Source organism: Zootoca vivipara, chromosome 6 (genome assembly GCF_963506605.1).
Source record: "Zootoca vivipara chromosome 6, rZooViv1.1, whole genome shotgun sequence".
Classification (NCBI taxonomy): Eukaryota; Metazoa; Chordata; class Lepidosauria; order Squamata; family Lacertidae; genus Zootoca; species Zootoca vivipara.
This window is the reverse complement of record NC_083281.1, coordinates 85,645,602-85,669,406: the sequence shown is the minus strand read 5'-3', so window position 1 is coordinate 85,669,406 and position 23,805 is coordinate 85,645,602. Positions and strand designations below refer to the sequence as shown.

At 47.2% G+C, this 23,805-nt stretch overlaps 2 protein-coding genes across 2 annotated transcripts; both read left to right on the top strand.

Moving 5' to 3' along the window:
* The first annotated feature begins 705 nt into the window (after nucleotides 1–705).
* On the top strand, nucleotides 706–8,051 carry LOC118086836 (F-box only protein 6-like). The gene is made up of 5 exons (XM_035118832.1): nucleotides 706–967; nucleotides 3,992–4,109; nucleotides 5,687–5,782; nucleotides 6,891–7,029; nucleotides 7,935–8,051. The coding sequence occupies exons 1-5, from the start codon at nucleotides 706–708 to the stop codon at nucleotides 8,049–8,051; spliced, it is 732 nt and encodes a 243-aa protein (XP_034974723.1).
* A 3,039-nt stretch (nucleotides 8,052–11,090) lies between these two features.
* Nucleotides 11,091–23,539, top strand: FBXO2 (F-box protein 2). The gene is made up of 6 exons (XM_035120996.2): nucleotides 11,091–11,226; nucleotides 13,813–14,066; nucleotides 16,416–16,542; nucleotides 19,284–19,379; nucleotides 20,618–20,753; nucleotides 21,664–23,539. Exons 2-6 carry the CDS (start codon nucleotides 13,814–13,816, stop codon nucleotides 21,796–21,798), a joined length of 747 nt encoding a protein of 248 aa, XP_034976887.1. The 5' UTR covers nucleotides 11,091–11,226; nucleotide 13,813; the 3' UTR covers nucleotides 21,799–23,539.
* The last annotated feature ends 266 nt before the right edge of the window (nucleotides 23,540–23,805 follow it).

Sequence of the window (23,805 nt, the reverse complement as noted above, 5' to 3'; positions counted from 1 at the left end):
GTTCATTTTGCATAGCATAAATCCCTGCATATTTTACATAAACTAAACCATTCAGTATTCCATTATTACTTCCATCAAAACGTATTCACACTGCTGAATTTATCTTAATGCGGCCCACGTTTTCAAATGTACAGAATTCCCCCCCACGTATTCTCTAAATGAATGTTCTTCTTGTTCTCTTATTCTATAAGTTAGATGCTTAAGCTGTGCTTAAGTTGCCATTCACTCTTTTTCCATTTTGGGGCTAACAAAACACGGGCCGCTGTAGTGGCATACATAAATAACCTTTTTTAACACCTGGGAATTTCCATCTGAATCATCGCCTACAAAAAGGGTTTTTTTTTGGAAAGGTGCTCTTAAACATTTTTTTTCCAATTCATTATGGATTATTTCCCAATATACTTTTACCCCTTTTCAAGTCCACCACATATGAAAGGAAGTACCCTCGGCCTCATTGCATCTCCAGCACTTACCTGATTCAGTCTTACCCATCTTAGCCAGTCTCCTTGGAGTTAAATACCACCTGTAAATCATTTTCAAGTAGTTCTCCTTCATGGAATAACACGCTGTAAACTTCAGATCGCTCTGAAGGAGTGAGCCCTATTGATTCCTAGGGGGTGTGGGTCTGAGTAGCCCGGGACTCCTGCCTTTCCATTTATTTTGCCTCTCTAAAACCTCTCTCGGCCAAGACCTCTCTTACGGAAGATGGTGTCCATCAACGACCTGCCTCTGGAGATCCTGCTGGGTGTCTTTGACCTCTTCCCCTCGTGGCACCTGCTCCGCTGCTTCCGTTGGGTGTGCTGCTGGTGGAGAGACCTGGTGGATTCCTTGAACGCTCAGTGGAAACACAAGTGCATACGGGCCGGCTACCCCCTTGAGATGCTCACCAGCCCTTTCCCGGACTGGAAGGTCTTCTACCATCTCTGCCAGCTGAAGAAGAACATCGTCCGGAATCCTTGCGGTGAAGGTGTGTCTCTGTTTGGTGGCAGAGGGCTACCCCTGGCTGCTAGCCGTGACAGCCATGCTCTGCTTCCATAGCCAGAGGCAACAAGGCTTCTGTAGACCAGTTGTTGGTGTGGGAATGTTAGGGATGTGGATTAGGATATATTATTAGATAGATCCTAACCAAGCTTGTGTTATCAAGCTTCCAATATCAGCAGAGTGACATTCCCCTTTTGTGTGCAGCAAAACGTGAGCGTTAGGTTCGTTAGAACCTATACAACAATATTATACTTCCTGACAAATCCCCTTTGTCCCTCTTAAAAGAAATACACAACACAGTGTTCATAAAATGAGACAGAGTTTACTTACAGGTTCATCCTGAGTTAACAGCATAATCTCAGAAAGGCAGGCTTATGTAGAAAAGTTACAAATATGTACATGTGGAGACTACTTAGTAAAGTAAGGCTCCATCTGGTCTCTCTCTTGGCAGCAGGCCGAGAGGGAGAACCATCCTAACTGTAGATTCTCTGGAGATGTGTTCCCATTGAAGAAGAAATGGCTAAGAGAGAGAATGGCTGCTGGCTAGGGGCTTTTGTCTGCCAGCTAATCCATCTCATCTGCATATCTGGAGGAACAGGAACTGAACTTAGTCAGGTGTCCCTCCAGGTGAGTTCTTCTTAGTGGACACTCTAGGAAATGTTGTGACTTGTCTGCCCCAGTGTTCCATCCCACAGTTGGAAAGCACGGGTCCTGCTTAGGGACACCTGGTTAGCCACTGTGAGAAATCCACTCACCTTTTACCCAGCGGGCGGCATTGCATCCAGTCAGACGAGCCTCAAATTTTTTCCAGTGTAGGGGTGGAAATATGTCGCCCCCATGCCCGCCCCGCACAACGCCACAGCTGGCCATGTCATCTGTGCTGGGGACAGCCCCAGCCAATCCGCTGGCAGGGTGGGTGTGGCCGCGGGCAACTTAACGGCAGCGCGGCCGGCTGGCACCTTCTTCCTTGCCTCTTCTTTGGGTCACCGTACTCACCCACTTGTGGAGGAAGGGGGGGTGCGGTGGGGGCGGACTACCCTGGGTGCCATCAATGAGGGGGTGACAAAATGCAACTTGGCGCTGCCTGTGGAACCGAGCAGGGCTGAGTTTCATCACGACATGTCCCCTTCCCAGCGATTGGCCAGGCTCTCCCTGCCCTTGGGGGGGGGGGACCCTGCTTTGCCTTGTGAGCAGCAGCACAGCTTCGAGCGTGGCCGCACGCACACCCACACACTTTTGGGGGGGTGACATTTGGCGCACTGCCTGCCCACAACTCCCAAGCTTACTCCAAGCCATTGGGGGAAGGCGGGGAGCTGTGCTGCTTTGCCGACGGCCTTTCCCCTTCCCCCCTTCCCCCTTCCCCCTTCCTTTTTACAGCTCAGGGGAGGCTTGGGAGTTGTAGGCAAGTGGTGTACCATTTCCTCCCTGGTCTCCTGGTCTCCTGGAGAAGGGCAGGGGGCGGTTTTCTTTGACTGGGGGGTGGAGGGAGGAAGGGGGAATTTCAATGTGAGGGGGTGACAAAAAAATTCCACACCAGGTACCACCTGACCTTTCTACGCCACTGTACCCACCCACCCTCTTTTCATGCTTTCCTCTGATATGACCTTGCTATGGTAATTGTCGGTCGCCGTGTTGTTGGGGCCAGGTAGGATTCCCCCCCCAAAAAACTTGGCAAATTGGCACTGGCCATTTGTTTTTCGCCTGTCTCGTAGCAATCGCCACAACTTTTGTGAGGTTAGGCATCGGGTAAGCCTCTGTTTGGTTGAAGGGGATGTTGTTACCTTCACCTGCCCCTCCTCAGGAAGGGTATCCTGTTAAAGGGATTCGGGGCGTGAATACTGTCCGAAGCCTGGGTGTGGGCTAGGGCTGTGTCACAGCCCCTACAGGGACCCCTCGGGGTTGTGCCACTATCTGACGTAAGTTATAGGGCACCCCATATCAGTCGTTTACCCTTCTGTGGTCTCCCTGCAGATGGGCAGGAGTCAGGATATACTGTACCGTATTTTTCATTCCATAAGACCCACTTTTTTCCTCCTAAAAAGTAAGAGGAAATGTCTGTGCATCTTATGGAGCGAATGCGTGGTCCCTGGAGCTGAATTGCCCAGGGGCTAAAGGCAGATCCTGCTTTCTTTCTTTTTTTTTTAAGAAAGAGCTAAAGGCTAACAAGAGGGAATGAGCCTGTTGAAAGGAACCCGCTCAGCAGCTGGCTGCAAGAGATCAGGGAGGGAGATAAGAGAGCTAGCTCCCTTCCCGGCCCCTTGCCTAGGGCTCAATTGTTGTCTGCAGAGGGAGACATGTGACTGGCTGATTAGATTATCTATCTTCTGGAAACTGTCGAAATGGGTCCCTTTCCTTGAGAAGCTGCAGAACTGTGAGTTGAACCCCATAAAAATAGGATTTCCCCCCCTTTTGCAAGGAAACTCAGCAACTTTGAGCTGATCCTAAAAAATGGAGCTTTCCCCCTTTGCAAAAAAAGATGCACAACTCTGAGCTGACCCCCCCCCCCCAAAAACGGGGCTTTTCCCATTTGCAAAAAAAGATGCACAACTTTGAGCTGATCCTAAAAAATATATGGAGCTTTCCCCCTTTGGAAAAGAAGCTTCCTCAGATATTTAATGGGGGCGGGGACAAAGACACCTAGGCCTCTAGGAGTTGGCTGCTATGCCTAGGACAATTCAAGAAAGCAAAAAAATTTTTTTCCTGTTTTCCTCCTCTAAAAAACTAGGTGCGTCCTATGGTCAGGTGCGTCCTATGGAGCGAAGAATACGGTAGCCTGGCTTCACCCCAGTGCCTAAGCCAAACAGCTCACGTCAGTAACCAATATAGCTGTGGCCTATTTTGAACCCATAAACCAAAATACTCTGCGTCAGTGTGTTTTATTGTTCTCCTGGGAACTTTGTGGCTCGGGTGCCTTGGCACGCAACAGGAGACTGGACTCGATGGGCCATTGTCCTGATCTAGCAAGGATTTTTTAAAGTTCTTACGCCCTCCTTTCTTCCTTCTCCCGCAGAGGAATTTCTCTACTGGGAAATCGACAAGCATCAGGAGCACTGCTGGGTTGTGGAGGAGCTGTTAGCAAACGAATACCCCTGTGACAATATCAAGACATGTTTCTTTGCCTTCAATGGGTGAGGACCATGTTAGACGGTTCAGTAAATCCTCAAATGTGGCTATGGATTTAGAAGATTGGTCACGTGGTAGTGGAGGACCTGCATTGAATGCAGAAGGGCCAACCTCCACCCCTGGCATCTCTAGGTAGGGCAGGGAAAAGACTCTCCTAGGAATCCCTTGAGAGCTGCGGCCAGAGTCAGAGAGTGGACAATATAAAACTAGACGGACCAATAGTCTGACTCAAGAGATAGCCCTTCCTTCATGAGGACTGGAACCTTAGAGAAAATAATGCAGGTTAGATGGAAAACACCTGCTTTGCATGCAGAAAGTCCTGAATTTGATTCCCAGCATCTCCAGGTAGCTCTAGAAGAGACTAGATAGATGCTTCCAGTCAGTAGTCTGACTCAGTGTAAGGCAGGAAGATCCAGTCTCCTTTTCTCCCTTCAAGGGCTATTTCGGTAGAAGCAGAGAGTAAAATTAAAGATGTCCATAGGTGGCAGAAGAAGGACCACAGGAAGCCTTAAGGTATCTAGTTTTCTCGTCGTCCTCCTCTCCTGCAGTGCAGGCTGCCTTCTGAGGGCTGGATTTGACTCACGGGGTCGGCCAGTTGCCAGTCTCCAAGGGCACAAAAGGTTAACAAGCTGGACTGGTGATGGCGGTACGGTGGTACCTTGGTTCTCAAACTTAATCCGTTCTGTAAGTCCGTTCCAAAACCAAGGCATACTTTCCCATAGAAAGTAGTGCAAAGCGGATTAATCTGTTCCATACTTTTTAAAAACAAGCCCTAAAACAGCAATTTAACATGAATTTTACTATCTAACAAGACCTTTGATCCATAAAATGAAAGCATCAATCAATGTACTGTACTATAAAATAAATAAAACACTATTGTAGATGATAAAAATTAAAATTATTTTTTTTCTTACCTGCCTGCACTGATTATAGTCATTGTTTGGATGGGGGGCTTTTATCCATTTCTGCAGTAATAATAATAATAATAATAATAATAATAATAATAATAATAATAATATATTATTATTATTATTTATACCCCAGCCACTCTGGGCGGCTTACAACAGAAAAATGAAATAAAATGACCTATTAAACATTAAAAGCCTCCCTAAACAGGGCTGCCTTCAGATGTCTTTTAAAAATCTGGTAGCTGTTTTTTTCTTTGACATCTGATGGGAGGGTGTTCCACAGGGCAGGTGCCACCACCGAGAAGGCCCTCTGCCTGGTTCCCTGCAACTTGTCACACAGTCAATCAACGAGTAGCTGAACTGGGTTCCACAGAGTCACAAAAACAAATTAACTGAAAAAGCCTCAAAAACATAAACGCAAAATAAATAGCAAAAACAAAAGCGCCAAACTTAATCCATTCCGGAAGTCCATTAGACTCCCGAAATGTTCAACAACCAAGGCGCAGCTTCTGATTGGTGCAGGCACCCCGGAAACAATAGCCGACAGCCGCATTGGATGTTCGGCTTCCGAAAAATGTTTGAAAACTGGAACACTTACTTCCGGGTTTGGGGCGTTTGAGAACCAAGGTACCACTGTACTTGAAATGGCTTTGATTTCCTTCCTCGCATCTCAGGCCCGACACAAAAATTCAACGCATCACCTTGAAGGATCACGGCTACACGGATGAGTTGATGGACTACGTGACACCCCATATCATGGTGCAGGATTGGTGAGTGCTGGAACTGGCCTCAGAAGAGCTTGCAGGATCAAACCCCCATCTAGTCCTGTTTTTGCAGTGAACCAGATGGGTGGGTTTGGTAGGTCTTCAATAGCTCGGGGGGGGGGCATACACTTTTTAGGTGTATTCGATCATTCATCCTAAACATCTAAGGGTTATTTAGCAAAACTTTCTGCCCACTTACTCATCAGGAAACCCCTATGGGTTCATTCACGCTTTTGCATTTTAATCATTTTGCGCACTGCAGTGTTTCTCAAACTTGAGTCTCCAGCCGTTTTAGGACTACAGTTCCCATCTTCCCTAACCACTTGCCCTGCTAGCTAGGGATGGTGGGAGTTATAGTCCCAAAACAGCTGCAGACCAAAGTTTGGAAAACACTGGCATACAGGTTAATTCCCACCCACCCCTGGGTCTGAGAGCTTTTTCCGAAAACTGGATCTTGCTCTCTTATCAGGTGTGTGGAAAATCCAGAGGGAGATTTTTGCTTTGTTTATCTTCCATAGTTCAGTTCCGTGGGTAAGGTTAGATTTTTGGCAAGGCTGAAAAATGAAAAAAAAGATCTCTGACTCGCGGTAGGTGGGAATTAACCGATACACAAAAGGTTCAAAATATGGGTTGGGAGAAAGTGTGGGTGGTTTGCAAAAGAACATATTCATTAGGAAATAACGATTCAAACCAAACGTCAGAAACAAATTGATGTGGTTCTTAAAATCAAGATAGAAATCCAAGTGTTTTTAAATGGCTGGTTTTACATGGCCAGACAGAAAACAACCCCCCCCCACTTGTGTAAATGCCCACTTGAAGCAGGCCTGAAACATCATAGAATTGTAGATTTGGGCCCCTAAGGGTCATCCAGTCTAACCCCCACCCCACCCCGCAGTGCAGTGTGCGATGAGCTGCCTGCTTTGGAGATGCCCCACTTTTGTTTCGAAGGTGCCACAAGTGCCTCTAAAACAGCTGGTTTTGCTTCAGTCTTTGGGCTTCATCTGCACACTACAAAGCAGCAATTACGATATTGTCTTCACTCTGCCAATGACTGGGCAGCCGTGATACTTCTTACACTTGGCTTGATTTTGTCTTGTGCCCTTCTCCCCAACAGGTCCGATGTCCTCTACCCGAATCCCCGTTACAACTACAGATTTACCGTGAAGCTGTTGGCTGCAGATTTTAAAGCCCTCTATACCTGCTATATCTCGAATGGGGAGGTAAAAAAGGATGGCACGAGGAACTGGAAAAAGGTAAATCCGGGATTTAAGGCAGGGGAAGTACATGGTAATTGATAGACCTAATAGGGACCCAGGTGGCGCTGTGGTTAAACCACTGAGCCTAGGGCTTGCTGATCAGAAGGTCGGCGGTTCGAATCCCTGTGACGGGGTGAGCTCCCATTGCTTGGTCCCAGCTCCTGCCAACCTAGCAGTTCGAAAGCACGTCAAAATGCAAGTAGATAAATAGGAACTGCTACAGCGGGAAGGTAAACAGCATTTCCATGTGCTGCTCTGGTTTGCCAGAAGCGTCTTTGTCATGCTGGCCACAACCTGGAAGCTATACGCCGGCTCCCTCGGCCAATAATGCGAGATGAGCACGCAACCCCAGTCGGTCACGACTGGACCTAATGGTCAGGGGTCCCTTTACCTTTACCTTTAATAGGTATCTAAAGCCATTTGCACATGTTGCCATGTAACCAGTCCATGCAGAATGTAGGCACCCTATATATAGAAATGAGCAAACCAGTGATATTTAAGGGAGCAGGCTAGCAGTCGGGGCCCATTACTTACATCATAGGAACCTACACAACACAAAACACTGTTGCTGTATACAGGATTTATTTTATTTGGTTTTTTGTCTTATATTTTGGAAATGTACATCCAGTTGTTGTTTTTCCCACCTTTAATTTTTTGGGGGGCCCCAAGAGAGTGGGGTCCTAAGCTATAGCTTGCTTAGCTTATACGTAAATCCAGCACTGTAATGCAGTAGTGGTGTAGCTTGAGGGTGTGTGTGAGGGCAATAGGGTTAGTTGTCCCGGGTGCAAAGTTGTGAAGGAGGCGCAGAATTCCGACACCCGGTGCTACTTCAATACAGCTGCACCCGCCTGTTGCTGGGCTCTGGTGAAAACTCCTTCTTCCTCCCCACCCCAAATTTCCAGACTTTGTACATCTTCCGCAACTACCCCAGCGGAGTCCGCCACATCCATTTCGAGCACGGCGTGGACTACGGCAAGCTGTCCAACAGCACCGTCATCGTGGGTCCGAACTTCCCGTAGAAGAAAACACCCCGAAGAGAAAGAAAGGGTTGCTGAGCAGCTTGAACCCACCTCACCTGGAGTTCTCTTGGTGTCCCTACCGATCTTGGATGCTGGTTGTGGTCCCTGCTTAAGAAACCTTTCCTCTGAAGTTGCATGTCTGCATTTTAAAAGTTATCATCGGATTTTTATTTTTTAAGGGAAAGTTTTAAAGAACATCAATAAAGTACTTGACTCGCATGTATGTTCTGGGTATGAAACAGGATGGGAGAACTGTGGCTCAAAGGTCGTGGGTTTGATCCTCAGCATCTTCAGGTGGGAGAGCTGCTGCTGGTCAGTGTAAACCATGGGTAGGCAAAATAAGCCCCGGGGGCCGGATCCGGCCCAATCGCCTTCTCAATCCGGCCTGCGGACGGTCAGGGAATCAGTGTGTTTTTACATGTGTAGAATGTGTCCTTTTATTTAAAATGCATCTGTGGGTTATTTGGCGGGCATTCATTCATCCCCCCCCCAAAATAGTCCGGCCCCCCACAAGGTCTGAGGAACAGTGGACCCCTGCTGATAAAGTTTACTGACCCCTGGTGTAAACAATGCTGAGTTTGATGTGCCAGGGGTTTAATTCAGCTCCCTGTGTTCCTAATCACACAAATGGCGCAGTTCGTGTAGCAGAGGAGCCTAGGGTTGTAACCAGTGCTAGTTTTACTCAGAACGGACCCATTGGGATGCATAAAAAGGTAAAGGGGCCCCTGACCATCAGGTCCAGTCGTGTCCGACTCTGGGGTTGCGGCGCTCATCTCGCTCTATAGGCTGAGAGAGCCGGCGTTTGTCCGCAGACAGCTTCTGGGTCATGTGGCCAGCATGACAAAGCTGCTTCTGGCGAACCAGAGCAGCGCACAGAAACGCCGTTTACCTTCCCGCCCGAGCGGTCCCTATTTATCTACTTGCACTTTGATGTGCTTTCGAACTGCTAGGTGGGCAGGAGCTGGGACCGAGCAACAGGAGCTCACCCCGTTGCAGGGATTTGAACCGCCGACCTTCTGATCAGCAAGCCCTAGACTCTATTGTTTAACCCACAGCGCCACCTGCATAGGCATAGCTAAATTGGGTCCATTAATCTCAATGGGTCTATGAGCGGAAACTAGTTGGCTACAGCTCTTAATAACATAGTTATACCATTGGCCATTCTAGCTCAATTGTGTTGGCATTGACTGGCAGCAGCTCTGCTGGGGTTTCAGGCAGGGTATATTCTCAGCCTTACTGGGAGATACTGTTTGTTGATTGAACCCAGGACATTCTGCATACAAATCAGGTGCTCTATGGCCTTTCTACCTTAATAATAATAATAATAATAATAATAATAATAATAATAATCAAATTGGATTATTTATTTATTTGCATTTCCTCCAAGGAGCTCAGGGGGGGGGTTCTCTCCATTTCTCCTCAACAACCCTGTGAGGTAGGCGAGGCTGGAAGATGGTGCCTGGCCCAAGGTCACCCCAGTGGTCTTCTTGGCTGCGTGAGGACTTGAACCCTGGTCTCCCCCCAGGTCATCGTCTGACACTGCAACCGCTATGCCACACTGCCATTAAAAATCACAAAGATAAAATGTGCTGCTTAAAAGATAACAAAGTTGGCAGTTGGAATACATTTTTTGGGAAGGGAGTTTGATGTCTGGGCTGCTATAGGTGCCCTGACTGACTGACAGAAGAAGCCTATACTCTCTTTTCTGGGAGGAAATGTTGTTGACGTCAATGGGGTTGACTCTTGAGTTAGGTATGGTTCAGATCTCACTCTTGAAGACATAAGTTGGGCTCTGTATAATGCTGCATCTGGGGGCCACCAACTTGGGGGGGGGCATTGTGGAAGTTTGAGAAAGGCCGTGGGCGCCAGTCCCAAGATGGCTGCCACGGGTAGGTGTGGCCTAAGACAAAATAGCTGCCATATCTACAAGAGAGAGGAGAACAAAATGGTGCAGGTACGCTCCTGCGTATCAGCTGCACCAGGGAACCTTCTGGAAGCCGCATCCTGGTGGTGGGCGGGGCCAGAGAAGAAGTGGGAGGAGCAATGGGCACGTCGCTGAGTTCTGCCTGCACCTCTGTATCCATCCATTCATTATACGCCAATGTCGCTTTTCGCTCACACGAGTCACAAAGCAGCTTACAATCAGGAAATAATGTAACAGGACATCACAATTACAACATAATTATCATATAAGGTAATTATCGTCACTAAAACAATTGCAAACCATCACCAAAACAACAAGCTTCTACTCAAAGTTACAACAAAAAAATAGGCTAAGCAGTACAGGCACAAATAAAGTTATATTATAAGGTTCACAAAGTGCTGTAGAGCTCACAAAAGAATATTTACAACCTTAACAAACATAGCAAAAAAACCAAACTACCAGTACATACAGCAACAGTGTTTTGTGTCTTGTAGGCTCCTATGATGCAAGTCATAATGGGCCCCGCCTGCTAGCCTGTTCCCTAAAATATCACATATCTTGTTACGTGCAAATGGCTTTAGATACCTATTAGGTCCATAAATTACCATATAGCATATATTCTGCACAAAAAACAGCGACCATTTGTTGTTGACAAAGGACAAAGCCCCATTGCCTGCAGTGGCTTAGGGCCTCATCAAACCCAAATCCGGCCCTAGCCCCACCCAAACGGGCTTGCTCCATCTTCCTCGGGGCTGCCCTTGGAAGTGTCATTGCAAAGGTTGTCCTCGCAGGGCACGTTTTCCTGGCTTGGAAGTGTAAACTGCAAGCATTCCCCTAGAGAAGGCGTACCTCGCGGTCTTGCAGGGCACGTTTCCCTGGTTTGATGCTTGCGTTGGTTCGTCTGCATGCTCGCTCTCGCTCTCACAGCCACAGCGAACAAGAGCCAAGATCTGAAGTTACTTGCCTGCGACAGACAAGATCAGACCAGTCCCGCTCCAGAGGCGGAGTCTGAAGCCCCAGAAAACATCTCTCCTCCTCCTCCTCCTCTTCTCTAACCTTCCTGAAGAGGCTGGGACATCAGAGACTTGCTGTGTCACGGAAAGGAAAGGGACCACTGCGATGCTGCGCTAGGAAGCAGAAAGCACCAGCTCCTCTCTCTCTCTCCTCCCCCCTCCTGCAAAATCCACCTTTTCGCCCGCCTGCAGACGCCTTACCTCCCCAACCTTGATTGAAAGTCCGGACGTCTTGAAGGTACGTGAGCCCTTGGGGGAAAAAAAATGCCCTTCCTCTCCCAACTTTACCCATTAAAAAAATTAGAAGATGCAAGTTCGTTTCTAGAACCATAAATAAATCATTGATAGATGAGTCGACGGAGGAGCCCAGATCAAATGATACTGGATTATGGATGTATTGAGTGGACGTTGCATTTGATGGGTCATTTGTTTGGGATTTTCTGCTCCAAAAAGGCAGACGTTTCCCGAGGTTTGGGGGCAGAGATCTTTCTCTGATCTTTTCATCAAGGTCAACAACAACAACAACAACAACAACAACAACAACAATAATAATAATAGCAACAGCATCAGCTTGATGGCACTCAAGGCAGCTTACAGATAGAAACAAGAATAGCCAAACGCATAGAAAAACCAACGAACATTAACAGAATTAAAACCTGAACGTGGGGAACCGACTCAAAGGGACAGCGGTGGAGGTGGTAGCAGTAACTACCAGAGTCATTGGAGAAGCACAGCTGGCCAACCTTGCAATGCAGGTGTGCAAAGAAGGGGGTTGTAAGAGGCTGGACGGAGCCCCCCCCACTTTGCTACGTGATTGAGGGAGGGGGGGGAAAGGTGTGTCTCAGAGACAGTTTCTTAGGACCTTAGGAAGCTGCCTTATGCCGAGCCAGACCATGGGTCCCTCTAGCTCAGTATTGTCTACACTGACTGGCAGCAGCACTCCAGGGTTTTTGGCAGGAGTCTCTCCTGGAGGTGCCTCTGGGGACTTAACATGGGACCTTCTGCACGCCCAGATTCTTGAGAGATCCCTGCAGGATCTGATCGGATCATTTGCGGCCAAACTCTGGCCTCTTCTCGTCAATTTTAACTAGATTGGGGCCTTGTAAGCTCAAAGGGGCTTACGTCCCTAGTAAATGCATTTTGGATCGCAACATGCAAGCGTATCTCCAACCCTATATAGATTTGGTGGTGCAGACCGCGTCATCTGTCTGGTTCTCTTTTCCTTCAACAGAGGCTGATTTTTAAATCCTCGAGATGGCAAATTGCTCATCCAGGGGGCTGGGTGTTAATTAAACACCTGCTTGCTAATTTGGTTGTTTTTTAAAATGTTTGGCTTCTGTTACATTGGAACAAGTAGGCGCTTAGGCAGAGGGAGGCTCGTTTTTTTATATATATAATGAGCAGTGGCTTATAAAATTGCTAAGTTTCTCTTGCACACCCCAAAGGTAAGTCTGTTTACCCGATTCTGTCTCATCAGCAAAATCAAAAGTCTATTTACTTTGTCGCAAGCCCCATGGAGTCCAATAACATGTCCTTACAGTTGCAGTCTAATTATTGATTTATTTTAAAGGATCTCTCCCCTTTGCGCTTAAAAAAAAAAGGTTCCCAACAACTGCTTACAAATCTATAAGCAGATCAGCTGCTTACTTACCAGTTTTTTTAAAAATAAATAAATAAAAAGACTGCTCTTGCTTTTATGACTAAAAAAAGAAATATCATCAGAGGAAAAAGGGAGGGGGAGGGAGGAGGAAGTGAACAAACTCAGGCATTGACTCTTACATAGTAGTGATAGCCAAACCTTCTCTCTCCAAAGAAGGTATATGGGCTTATTTCTTATTCTTTTTTAAAATCCTTAAATGTCCCAGTGAAATACATTGGCTAAATAACCAGCCCCAAGGTCCCTCGAGGAGCTTGATGGCTGAACTGGCAGGGCTAGCGGGGTTTGAACCCAGGCGTTCCTAGGCTGAAGCCAGCCACTCTGAACTAGCATAAACAAAGCACCACTGCGGAGGTGTTGGTTGTGTCAGTTTGAAATTAAATTTGGTGTTATTTTTAAATATATATATTTTCTATCATTTTTATTAAATTTTCTGTTTTACATTTTAGAATATTCACTTAAGCAACCTTAAAATATCAAAGACTTCCCTTCTTCTCTTTCCATGGTTCATTTTGCGTAACATAAATCCCTGCATAGTTTACATAAACTAAACCATTCAGTACAGTCGTACCTTGGAAGTTGAACCTTTCCAGAACTCCTTTTGACTTACTGGAACAAAACTTTCGGAAAGCTCCTGCAGCCAATCGGAAGCCGCGGAAGCTCCGTCAGATGTTCGGCTTCCAAAGAACATTTGCAAACCTGAACACTCACTCCCGGGTTTGCAGCGTTTGGGAGCCAAAATGTCTGAGTACCAAGGCGTTCAGGAGCCAACGTACGACTGTATTCCATTATTACATCCATCAAAACTTATTTATACTGTTGAATTTATCTTAATGCTGCCAGCGTTTTCAAGTGTACACAATTTCCCCCCATATATTCAATAAACCTTTTCCAATCTTCTCTAAACGTATGTTCTTCTTGTTCTCTTATTCTATATTTTAGGTCCGCAAGCTGTGCATATTCGTGTGTGTACTTTTAAGTACTTTTAAATATTTTTTTTAGTTAGGCATGTTCATTAACATAATGGCTCTGTTCCAAGTAAGACTAACATTGGAAACAGCCTGTTGAAACGAATGGGTCTAAGTCAGTCATGTCTGTCGCCTTTAAAGGACCTACTCTGAGTAGGGGCGACAACCCTAGTACATTTTACCAAGCTCTCTCCTCCAGGATGGAGACCCTCCCAGAGCCTCTTCTGGTCCGGATCTTTAGTTCCCTCCCTGCGGTTGAACTGGTCTTGGTGTGTCGCCTGGTCTGCTCCCAGTGGAAAAACCTGATTGACGGAGCTGCCCTCTGGCTGCTCAAATGCCAACAGGAGGGTTTTGCTGGGGAAGACGCGGAAGAAGAAAGTGCTGACAGCTGGCAGACGCTCTACTTCCTGAATAAGAGGAAGCGGAATTTAATCAAGAACCCTGATGGAGAAGGCAAGTGGCTAGAGAACATTCTGGAAAAAACAATAAAGGAGTTGGCAGTAGGGTGGCCATCTCTGCCCCCCCCCCCGTGTGTGGTTTATGGCACCCGCATGCCAGGATGCTTGCAATCTGGCAGGTGAAACTTTTTGCCCATCACTGTGCTTTTAGGCTAGAAAAGCCTGCACCTGCTGAATTTCTGTCTGAACCGTTCAAGGCATGCCGGGGGGGGGGGGGGGGCGGAGCTGGTAAATCTTCAGGATGAGAATAAAAATAATACATTGTGAGTCTGTGTGGCTAATTTGTCGTCCTCTGGATATTCCTTTTAAAAAAACAATCATTTTTATTTGATTTTACAAATATAAATTTATAACAATTTATAACAAGACTCCCCCATCCCCTCCATGAGTCCTAATGTCGACATTTACAACTGCATATTATTCCATAATCTATATTATATTTTGTATTAATCCATATTATCCATAGTATTTGTTATATTACAAGTGAAATTAAAATCCTGCGACTGTTTTCATCTACTTGCAGTCATCTCTTTTTTAAAAAAAATAAATCCATTTTTATTAAATTTTCACTTACAAATCAATCATATCAAACCAATTATTCCAAATTATACAAATATATATCTATTAAACCAAATATTATGCCAATTTATAAAATTTTTGCTTCCCCCTGCTTCAAATTCTAAGGTTCTGAATATCAATAATTGCTGCCATTCTAATCAAAGTTCCAAGTTCTTCCCAGTCATTTTAATCCAACATAGTCCAGATTTTTTTTTCAACAGTTCTAATAATATTGTTCTCTTCCTCTTATCACAGCCTCTGAAATGTTTTCAAGCGAGATTTACCACAGAGCCTATGTTTCTGTGAGGATTTTTCTGTCCAGCTTCCCCATGAGTCCTTGCATTCTTTTTCCAGACTGGAATGTTTTCCAAGCCCCACCAACCGTTTATCACGGACAGACGCCATCTTAAAGACCCAATAAGTCATGTCCAGGCTTCTGCTCGTTAATTCCTCCAGTTGCGGATTTGCAGTCTTTCCGGGCAGGGTCAGCCAAATCCAGATATTAACACACATCTTATGACAAACCTATGGCTCCGCCGCCCCTTGACTGCTTTCCACTTGCAGTCGTTTCTTAAAATACGTTATAAATTTTCCCCATTCTTTTAAAAAGTTTTTGTCCTCTTGGTTCCTGAGCTTCCCAGTCAGCTTTGCCATTTCGGCGTAGTCCGTCAGCTTAGCTTGCCATTCCAGCCCTCCAGATATTACTCCGAATATTACAGGAATTGGTGACGTCAAGGCTAGATTACTGCAAGGTGCTCTTGGTGGGGCTTGCCTTGCACTTAATCCTGCAGTCAGTGCTGTGGCAGGGCTACTGGCAAGAGTGAGGCCCTGTCAGCATAAAAACCACCTCCGATCAGAGCTGTGCCCTGGTTTCCAATTTGTTACCAGGTCACGTTCAAGAAGTTGCTACTGGTATAGAAAGCTCTCAACAGTCAGCTTGGGATCAGTTTACTTGCAAGATTACCTTACTGAATATATACCCGTTTCCATCTGTGGAACTGGCACTCTTGCAAGTGCCACAGAATACCCGTTCTGCACTGGTAAGCAATCGATCCTATAGTGTGGCAGCATCTACCCTTTGGAACCCCCTGCCTTTTGAAATCAGGCAGGAATGTTTGCTGTACTCTCTTTGGTACCTGCTGAAAGCATTTTTTTTCTTTAGCCAAGCCCGTTCAGACATGTAGAAGTTGTGTGTGTTTTATCGCTTAGCTCCTATGGATTCTTACCGCCTTTGGATTATTATATTTAAAGCAGCTTTAAAACTTTAAAACTGATCATTTTAATGCTTTATTTTGTATTCTTGTAAACCGCCCGAAATCAAGCGCTATATCGTTTTTGTTAAAATAGATAAACAAAATCAGCCCCGGGCAGCATGGTCAGGGATGATGGGAGTTGTAGTCCAACAATATCTGATTAGGCACAATCGCGTACAAAAATGGGTGTGTTAGGCAAAAACTCGCACTAACATGCCATTGAGTTTTCAGGAGGGCTAGTTTTCTTTTCCTTATTTGCAAAGTGATGTGTAGCTTTGGAGAAATGAACGACAAGACTGTGAATACGAGAAATGGAGGAAACACCAAATTGACAGATTTCCCTCCAGGAAGAACAGTATTCTGTGTACATGCATGTGTATTTAAGGAACCGCAGAAAGAGGGAGAAGGAAGTCAAGTTTTGAAATGTCAAAATGATTGTAAAATTAATGATTCACAAAATACAACTTGTGAAATGTATAAACTTGAAAAGTATAAATATATATTTTTAATGTTGCTGTTGTCTTATCCCACAGAGGGCCTTGAACACTGGGAGGATGTGGAAAACGGAGGTGATGGCTGGGCAATTGAGGACCTGCCTGGAAATTTTGGGCAAGAATTCCCCAGCGAGGATGTCCATAAATACTTCGTCTCGTCTTTTGAGTAAGTGAAAAGCCCTGTAAGGTAGCCTGGTTTGAGCCAAGATGCCTCTGTGGAACGTCTGAAATTTGGAGTTCTTTTTATACCTCTGAATGGGAGCAACAATGGAGAGGGTTAATGTTAGTCACCCCCTGCTTATGGGCTGCTTGGTGGCCTCTGGGGTCAGGATGTATGACTCTAGAGACCTCTGCGACTCTTCTTGGGTTTTCTTATCCATCTGCAGTATGCCACTGGTGGTGCTGTGGTCTAAACCACTGAGCCTCTTGGGCTTGCCGATTGGAAGGTTGGCTGTTTGAATCCCTGTGACAGAGTGAGCTCCCCTTGCTCTGTCCCAGCTCCTGCCAACCTAGCAGTTCAAAAGCACGCCAGTAAGTAGATAAATAGGTACCGCTCTGGCAGGAAGGTAAACAGTGTTTCTGTTCGCTCTGGCTTCCATCACGGTGTCCCGTTGCCCCAGAAGCGGTTTAGTCCAGCTGGCCGCATGACCCAGAAAGCTGTCTGTGGACAAACGCCGGCTCCCTCAGCCTGAAAGCAAGATGAGCGCCGCAACCCCATAGTCGCCTTGGACTGGACTAGTAATAATATATTATTTATACCGTGCCCATCTGGCTGGGTTTCCTCATCCACTTGTAATGTGCATGCAACCTAAGTATATTGTAGCGCAAAGTGCTGCAACTCAGGGTTCCAGTCACTCCATTTGATCCCTCTGCCCCCCCCTCTGGCTTCTGAGCATGCTCAGTTCTCATCGGGCTGTTATCAGCACGTCCCCTTGGACACTCCTCCATCCAAATACCTTTTTGTGGTTCTGTAACATCATGCTTGTGGGCGGGTGCTGCTGCTGTTTGGGCTTCATATGAATCGGCACTTATGACCTTTGGGTGACACAACAGCACAGATCCTCCAATGGGAGCTGTGTGATGACAGCCTTACATTTTTATGTATAGGGAGAGCATTAAAAGATGGACAAACTGCTTAATCCAAGAGAATCCTCTAAATAACATACATAAAAAATATCTTATAGGTGGTACCGTTTTTGGCTAAACTAGTAATGGCGCCGGTAACCTGAGCATCAGAAATAGAGGGAAGGATGAACTACTCCCCATATTATGGGCTGTATTCAAGCCCATATTCACCATTTGATTGAGTGCAAATAGTTTGAGGCAGTTACATGGGCGTAGGCAGGGGGGGACAGGAGGGGGCAATTGCCCCCCCCAGAAGCAAAAGGCTCAGGGGCGCAGCTTGGCAGCCCCAGGCCCCTGCTCCTGGCACGAAGCTCCAGAGGCGCGCGGGGAGTGGGGAGCGTAAGTGGACGAGTCAGCCACAGGCTTGCATTCCCCGCGCATCTCTGGAGCTTCGCGCCGGGAGCGGGACCTGGGGCTGCCTCCTCGGAAGAGCTGGGAGGTGCGGAGGAGGCAGCCACAGGCTCGCATTTCCCGCGCGCCTCTGGAGCTTCGCGCTGGGAGCGGGAGCCTAGGGCCGCCTCCTCGGAAGAGCTGGGAGGCACAAGCCATGTAGCCCCGCCCACATCCACACTGTGGCCCCTCCCCTCCCACCCCTTGCCCCGCCCCTTGCCCCCCTAATTTTGATCCTGGGTACGCCCCTGGGCAGTTACATACCCTCCAAGTGTCCCTATTTTCCAGGAACAGCCCCAGATTTACAGAAGCCATCCCGGTTTCTGCTTTGATCCCAGAATGTCCTGCTTTTCCTTAGAATGTCCCTATTTTCATCGGAGAAATGTTGGAGGGTAGGGAGTTATCTGACCCCCGAATCATGTCATCTGAAGGCTTCCCTGTATAGGGAAGTTTTTAAAATGTTTATGTTTTATTATGTTTTTATATAAGTTGGAAGCCTCCCAGAGTGGCTGGGGCAACCCATTCAGATGGGTGGGGTATTGATAGTAAAATTATTGTTATGGAATAGGATGTCCCTATTTCATTCAGAGAAATGCTGGAGGGTATGCAGTTGCTGTAAAACGAGGAAGACGAATTGCACAGAGAATGCTACTAGCAGCGAGTGGCCTGAGAGGGAGGATGTTTTACTATCTATATATGTAAAAATGTAAATGTCCGTTAGTATCCACTTTTCACCAAAACCGCTTGACCGCTTGTGTTCAAATTTTGACACAATGCTGCATGCAGATATGAGAGTGACCCAGTACCATTTTCAAAGACAGATGTCACACCTTTGCCAAGTAAAAACCCCAAACCCCATGTTTCAAAACACATCACTCAGACGAAAATGCATGCTGGGAAAAGAACCAGGTTGCAAACCATCGCCCTCTAGCGGTGGTTACACTGGTACTGCACCTATAAAACCTTCCCTCTCCACAACACCTCAGCTCCCATTTACATACTAGGCCGAATGGAAGTACTGACTCACCTGGGTGGGGGGGGGAGGACATGGTGGGACCAGTCACAGGGATGAACCGGGGGTGGGGGCAGGAGGGGCGGGATACGTCATGAATCGGGACAGGGTGGGGGGAATCAAACGGATGAGCCACAGCAACGCGTGGCTGGGCTAGCTAGTGTTTTATATATGTTGGAAGCCGCCCAGAGTAGCAACCCAGCCAGGTGGGTGGGGAGTAAATAGTAAGATTCTTCTTCTTCTTCTTCTTCTTCTTCTTCTTCTTCTTCTTCTTCTTCTTCTTCTTCTATACGACGTTTCTATTTTCATCAGTGGCATGTTGGAGGGTATGCAATATTATACATTCGTGCTTGCATGTTAATCTTTTTTAAATGTCACAGGTGGTGCTGTAAGTCACAAGTCATTGATCTCCGTGCCGAAGGATACTGGGAGGAACTTCTGGACACCACCCAGCCTAAAATTGTGGTGAAAGACTGGTAAGAGTGTGTGAAGAGACTGTGGAACCTGTTGGAATCCAGCAGGGAAATTGGCAAGCATGGCCAATGTAGAATTGAACCCTGCCTCCACCGCTGCTCATTGACTGGTGCTATGCCTGTGTGAATGTTGTCGATACTAGGAGAGGATCTCGAGACTTCCCCCCATCCCCTCCATGGGTCCAAATGTCAACATTTACAACTGCATATTATTCCATAGAGGGACCCAGGTGGCGCTGTGGTTAAACCACTGAGCCTAGGGCTTGCTGATCAGAAGGTCGGCGGTTCGAATCCCTGTGACGGGGTGAGCTCCCGTTGCTCGGTCCCAGCTCCTGCCAACCTAGCAGTTCGAAAGCACGTCAAAGTGCAAGGAGATAAATAGGAACCGCTCCAGCGGGAAGGTAAATGGCATTTCTGTGTTCTGCTCTGGTTCGCCAGAAGTGTCTTTGTCATGCTGGCCACATGACCTGGAAGCTGTACGCCGGCTCCCTCGGCCAATAATGCGAGATGAGCGTGCAACCCCAGAGTCGGTCACGACTGGACCTAATGGTCAGGTCAGGGGTCCCTTTACCTTTATCTTATTATTCCATAATCTATATTTTTTATCAATCCATATTGTTACATTACAAGTGAATGTTTTCATTTGCTTGAGGTGGTCTCTTAAATAAATTATAAATTTTTCCCATTCCTTTTTTCTCTTGGTTTCTGGGTTTTCCAGTCAGCTTTGCCATCTTAGTGGATTCCATCAGCTTTGTTTGCCATTCTTCTCTGGTAGGGAATTTGTCTTCTTTCCAACTCTGGGCTAATAACATCCAGGCGGCTGTTGTTCCATACATAAAGAGTCTTTTCTGCTCCTTGGGTATGTCTGTACCTGTAATTTCTAATAAGAAAGCTTCTGGTTTCTTAACAAAAGTTATTTTAAGTCTTTTTTTTCATTTCATTATATATCATCTCCCAGAAGGCTTTTATTACCTTACAAGTCCACCACATACGATAAAAGTTACCTCTTTTTCTTTACATTTCCAGCAGATATTTGAACTTGTCTTATACATTTTTGCTAACTTAGAAGGAGTCAAATACCACCGTTAGAGATTGAAATCTCTATTATGTCCTATTATCTATTGCCCTGTGCATCATAGACAGCCTCAAGCTGCATTTGGCTCTTCTGCTGCCACAGCTTCACACGACTGGCTCATGCTTAACTTCCACAGTCATGGGTGTTGTGTGGTCTCATCCTGCAGGTATGCAGCCCGGTGTGACGCTGGCTGCCTCTACAACTTGAAAGTGCAGCTCCTGTCTTCGACAGAGGAGGTGCTGGCCGAGTTTGTGAGCGACACCATTGCTGTCCCGCAAGGCAACGAGGGCGAATGGACCGAGGTGGGTGTGTCTCCTGTTGCAAGCATTCCCAGTTCGCTTTGCCTTGCATTCCCAGTTCGGCTTGGCTTGTGGACATTAGCAACTGATCCCGTATATATTATGCACATTTGTAAATCTCAGGCCTGGAGCCTGAAAGTGGCCCTTCAGGCATCTCTGCCAGGCCACCAGCATAGGGCATGACCCCTCTCCAAGCCGCATCTCTCACCTGGAGTACACCTGGAGTACTTTTGCCTGGCTATCATGATTGAGGCCTCTTGCTTCCTTGAACTACATCTCCCATCAGCCTCAGCAAGCATGGTCAGAGGCCAAGGGTGATGGGAGCCGTAGTCCGGCAACCTCTGGAGGCCCAAAGGTTCCCCACACCTGATGCAGATCCTGCCTTGACCAGGGAGGCAAATCAGGTGACCGCCTTGGTCCCCCCCCCAAATACTCTGATTCTAGGCTTCCACTGTTAGCCAATATTGCTGAATGGATTTTTGGCTGCTTCAGTTGGTTGTCTTGTCAGGGATCCTGTCGGTGCATGTAGATTGGGGCTTCCCAAACTTGGGTTTCTAGCTCTTTTTGGACTACAGCTCCCATAATCCCTAGCGAGCCGGACCAGTGGTCAGGGATGACGGGAATTGTAGTCCAAAACCAGCTGGAGATCCAAGTTTGGGAAACCCTGATGTAGATCAGGAGTGAGGAACCTTGGGCCCTCCAGATGTTGCAGGACTCCAACTCCCATCAGCCCCTGCAAGCGTGGCCAGTGGAGTTGTAGTCCAGCAACATTTTGGAGAGCCAAAGGTTCTTCACACCTGCGTGGGCCAGATATCCTCTCGTGTGCCTTCCAATTCTATGTTTCACTTTTTTGGGGTGGGTCAAACATTTTCCTCTAACCCTCTTGTCTTTTTCTCTTCCTCCTGCACCCAAGATCACCCACACCTTCACTGACTATGGTCCTGGGGTCTGCTTCGTCCGCTTCGAACACGGCGGTCAGGACACAGTCTACTGGAAGGGCTGGTATGGAGCACGGGTGACCCACAGCAGTGTGACTGTGGAGCCATAGTGGCAGAATTGGAGAGCCCTGGAGCCGCTTAGGAGCCTGCGCATCATGCCATCCCTCAGTGAGGCCAGAGTGAACTTTGCATGGTTGTCCTCGGGGCTGGATGAAACCTGGCGCTAAATGTCCAACAGGACTTTTATACTTGCTGTGATCTATTTCTCTGGAATTTCCCTAAGCGAGAGAGAAAATAGAGTGCTTTCTTACATTAAAAGTGTTTCCCTGGGTCTTCCAGCAATGTAGAATAATATAATGCTGGCTTGTGTGTAAAAAAAATATATACGATAGCAGTAACCACTTCACCAAGGATGTAAAACGTTTTAAAATACTGAGAGTTAGGAAATCTGCCTTATACAGATGGTATTAGGGAAGGATGAAGCCATTGAAGTCTGGTTCATTCTCAAAAGAGATAGGATCGGGTCGGCCTGTCACATTTCCAGGCAGATTTTTTAAAAGGAGAAAACATTTTTTTAAAAAACCAGCCTTATAAACTTGCCTTTATTTGAGGACAAGTCTATTAGTGGCTGCTGTCAGAGGCAGTGTGACAGTTTCTGGGAATCGCAAGCTGTTCTGCTCAGGTCCTTTTCGTGGGCTCCTGGTTGGCCATGGTGAGAACAAGATGCTGGGCTAGATACCTTCAGGGTAGCTAACATGATGCTCTCTGGATGTTTTTGGACTGCAGCTCCCACCAGCCAGAACAACCAAGGTTCAGGGATGATAGGAGGTGGAGTCTTTCAACAGCTGCAGGTTCCCCAGCCCTGCATTCAAAGAAGGCAGAGCTGTGATGGAGGGATGTGTGGGCAGTAAAGGCAAGTACTGGTCTACTTCAGGGTTTCCCAAACTTGGATCACCGGCTGTTTGGACTACAACTCCCATCATTCCTGGCTAGCAGGACCTGAACAAACATGATTCCACTGAAAACCACTTGGTTTTTTTTTTCCTGAGCAGTGGTTCCCAACCTTTTTTTGGCCATGTCCCACCTAAGCATCTTTCAAATCCTGGAGCCCCCCCTCCCCTGGTGACATGTTGTTGTTGTTTAGTCGTGTCCGACTCTTCGTGACCCCATGGACCAGAGCACGCCAGGCACTCCTGTCTTGCACTGCCTCCTGCAGTTTGGTCAGACTCATGTTCGTAGCTTCGGGAACACTGTCCAACCATCTTGTCCTCTGTCGTCCCCTTCTCCTAGTGCCCTCAATCTTTCCCAACATCAGGGTCTTTTCCAGGGAGTCTTCTCTTCTCATGAGGTGGCCAAAGTATTGGAGCCTCAGCTTCACGATCTGTCCCGGTGACATATGTTCTTATTCTTCAAAAAGTAAACTTCTATTCATGTGGAGGAAGCCTAAAGGCCATTAACTGGTAATAACTCATTCTCGAATTGCCCCCCTTAAAAACCAAATTGCCCCCCTCCCCTGTGGGTTGGGAACCATGGGTTTAGAGTGTTTGTATCCAGCGCTTCAGCCAAAACGGCTCCCAGAGGTGGCTTGCATACAATCAACTAGAGCAGGACAGTTCCTACCTGTGGGCTTATGATACGAGAGACACGGCATGAAAGGAAAAAGGGACAGGGAGGGAAGAGGGGAAGAAAAAGTCAAGCTGAGACACCAGTTCTTAAATGGTTGTACTTATAAGGACCAGCTGGCACAGATGGAGCCAGTGCTTTAACAAAGCTGATAAGAGTGGGCTCCGCTTTCCATCTCTTCCACTAAGGTAGCCTGATGGACAGGTTGCTTCCAGGTGGCTGCAGGGGTGTAGGAGGGAAGGGGCGATTGGGGCGCTCCGCCCAGGGCAGCACGACCCCGAGGGCGCCATCGCGGCTGCCCCCTCCCGCCCACGCTGGTGCCCCGCCCCCACAGGCAGCGGTCTCCCCCCCAGAATGCGCATCACGCTCCTACATGCGGTGCGGCACGCCCCCAGAACGCACACCACGCCCCCAGAACGCACGCCAGCCCCGCCCTCGCCTGCTCTCCGCCCCCGGAGCATAAAGCTCTGCCACTGGGTGGCTGTTGAGGGAAA

What these genes read in the sequence shown, in the direction of transcription:
- LOC118086836 (XM_035118832.1), top strand. Translation starts at nt 706, where the DNA reads ATGGTGTCCATCAACGACCTGCCTCTGGAGATCCTGCTGGGTGTCTTT. An exon ending in CCGGAATCCTTGCGGTGAAG is followed by an intron (nt 968 to 3,991) that starts GTGTGTCTCTGT and finishes CTTCTCCCGCAG; the next exon opens with AGGAATTTCTCTACTGGGAA. An exon ending in CATATCATGGTGCAGGATTG is followed by an intron (nt 5,783 to 6,890) that starts GTGAGTGCTGGA and finishes TCTCCCCAACAG; the next exon opens with GTCCGATGTCCTCTACCCGA.
- FBXO2 (XM_035120996.2), top strand. Translation starts at nt 13,814, where the DNA reads ATGGAGACCCTCCCAGAGCCTCTTCTGGTCCGGATCTTTAGTTCCCTC. An exon ending in TACTTCGTCTCGTCTTTTGA is followed by an intron (nt 16,543 to 19,283) that starts GTAAGTGAAAAG and finishes TAAATGTCACAG; the next exon opens with GTGGTGCTGTAAGTCACAAG. An exon ending in AAAATTGTGGTGAAAGACTG is followed by an intron (nt 19,380 to 20,617) that starts GTAAGAGTGTGT and finishes CTCATCCTGCAG; the next exon opens with GTATGCAGCCCGGTGTGACG.